Here is a 1,114-nt window from a genome sequence, read left to right as displayed (position 1 = left end):
TGATAGATGTTTGATAGGAAAGAGCACCCGCCAACCACCCACTTTATTTGTTTTAGTTTCGTAAAAGTTTTACAACACTCCCAATACAATTATGTCACATAATGTTATATAAGTGCTGAAGATTGGAGGTGTTACAAGAGGGTAACCCCCCCCCCCAAAAAAAAAGAGAGATAAGGATGGTAGATGTTTGATAGGAAAAAAGGAGCTCCGGCCTACCTGGAATTTTAGTGGATCGGGTTATAAAGCTCACCCTTTTTTTTTCTGCCGAGCAAACTAACAACAAATATTAGAAAGTCTGAACCATGTACCCACACACTTATCTATTCTCTAGTGATAAAGGTGGAGGAGAAAAAGAAAGTAGTATGAGGAGGGCGAGGAGGAAGAGGGTAAATAGAAAAAGTATGTAAATAAATATTATAAAAACCATGAGAGGCTCTCAAATCAATCACAGATGCCTCACATAGATCTTTTTAAGATTATTTTTTTTCGTTCCTGTTCCATTTACCCCCTTTCTCCCTGTCCTCCTGCTTTTCTTCGCCCTTCTTTATTATTTCATAAAACAGTGTGGCGGTGCTCATTTGACGTTAAGCTGTTAGGAAAGCTGTAAAACTCTCCTTGTATTTTAAAGAAACTGAACAAGGGGCAAAAACTTTACCTTCGATTTTCTCAAAGCAGCATTTTTCGGGATAGCCCCCATGTGCTTAAAAGCGACCAATTATAAAAGGAAGTGGGTTGGGTCACTCACAAAAAGCAAGCACCCCCTGATCATAACCAGTACATTGACTATCTATCCATGTATCTATCTCTGTTTCTATCTATCTATTTATCAATCATAAAACGAAGTGTGCTGGGTGACTCACAAAAAGCAGGCATCCCCTGATCTCCCGGAGCGTGGCCAGACATCCGAGGACGCCCATGAGCACCACCAGGCCCCCGATGCCCAGGAACAGGTAGGTGGTGATGGGGAACAGCGGGCTCTGGAGCAGGCTCACGTACTCGTGGCGCCACAGCAGGCTGCCCACGCCCACCAGCAGGAAGAACACGCCGCTGATCTGGGGGACAAACGAAGATGATGATAATAATAATAGTAATCGTAAAAATAATAATAATAATA

General features: G+C 42.4%; 1 protein-coding gene across 1 annotated transcript in view; it reads right to left on the bottom strand.

The window, feature by feature from the left end:
- Positions 1–1,114, bottom strand: part of LOC101854292 (CD151 antigen) — a gene marked incomplete at its 5' end in the record, with an annotated part of 8,641 nt that overhangs the window by 5,937 nt on the left and 1,590 nt on the right. The window contains 1 exon segment of the mRNA XM_005110297.3: positions 861–1,052. Coding sequence (XP_005110354.2) covers positions 861–1,052 — 192 coding nt within the window.

This window comes from Aplysia californica, unplaced genomic scaffold (genome assembly GCF_000002075.1).
Source record: "Aplysia californica isolate F4 #8 unplaced genomic scaffold, AplCal3.0 scaffold00872, whole genome shotgun sequence".
NCBI lineage: Eukaryota > Metazoa > Mollusca > Gastropoda > Aplysiida > Aplysiidae > Aplysia > Aplysia californica.
Note: the sequence above shows the minus strand (reverse complement) of the source record. Positions and strands in the feature narration are given on the sequence as shown.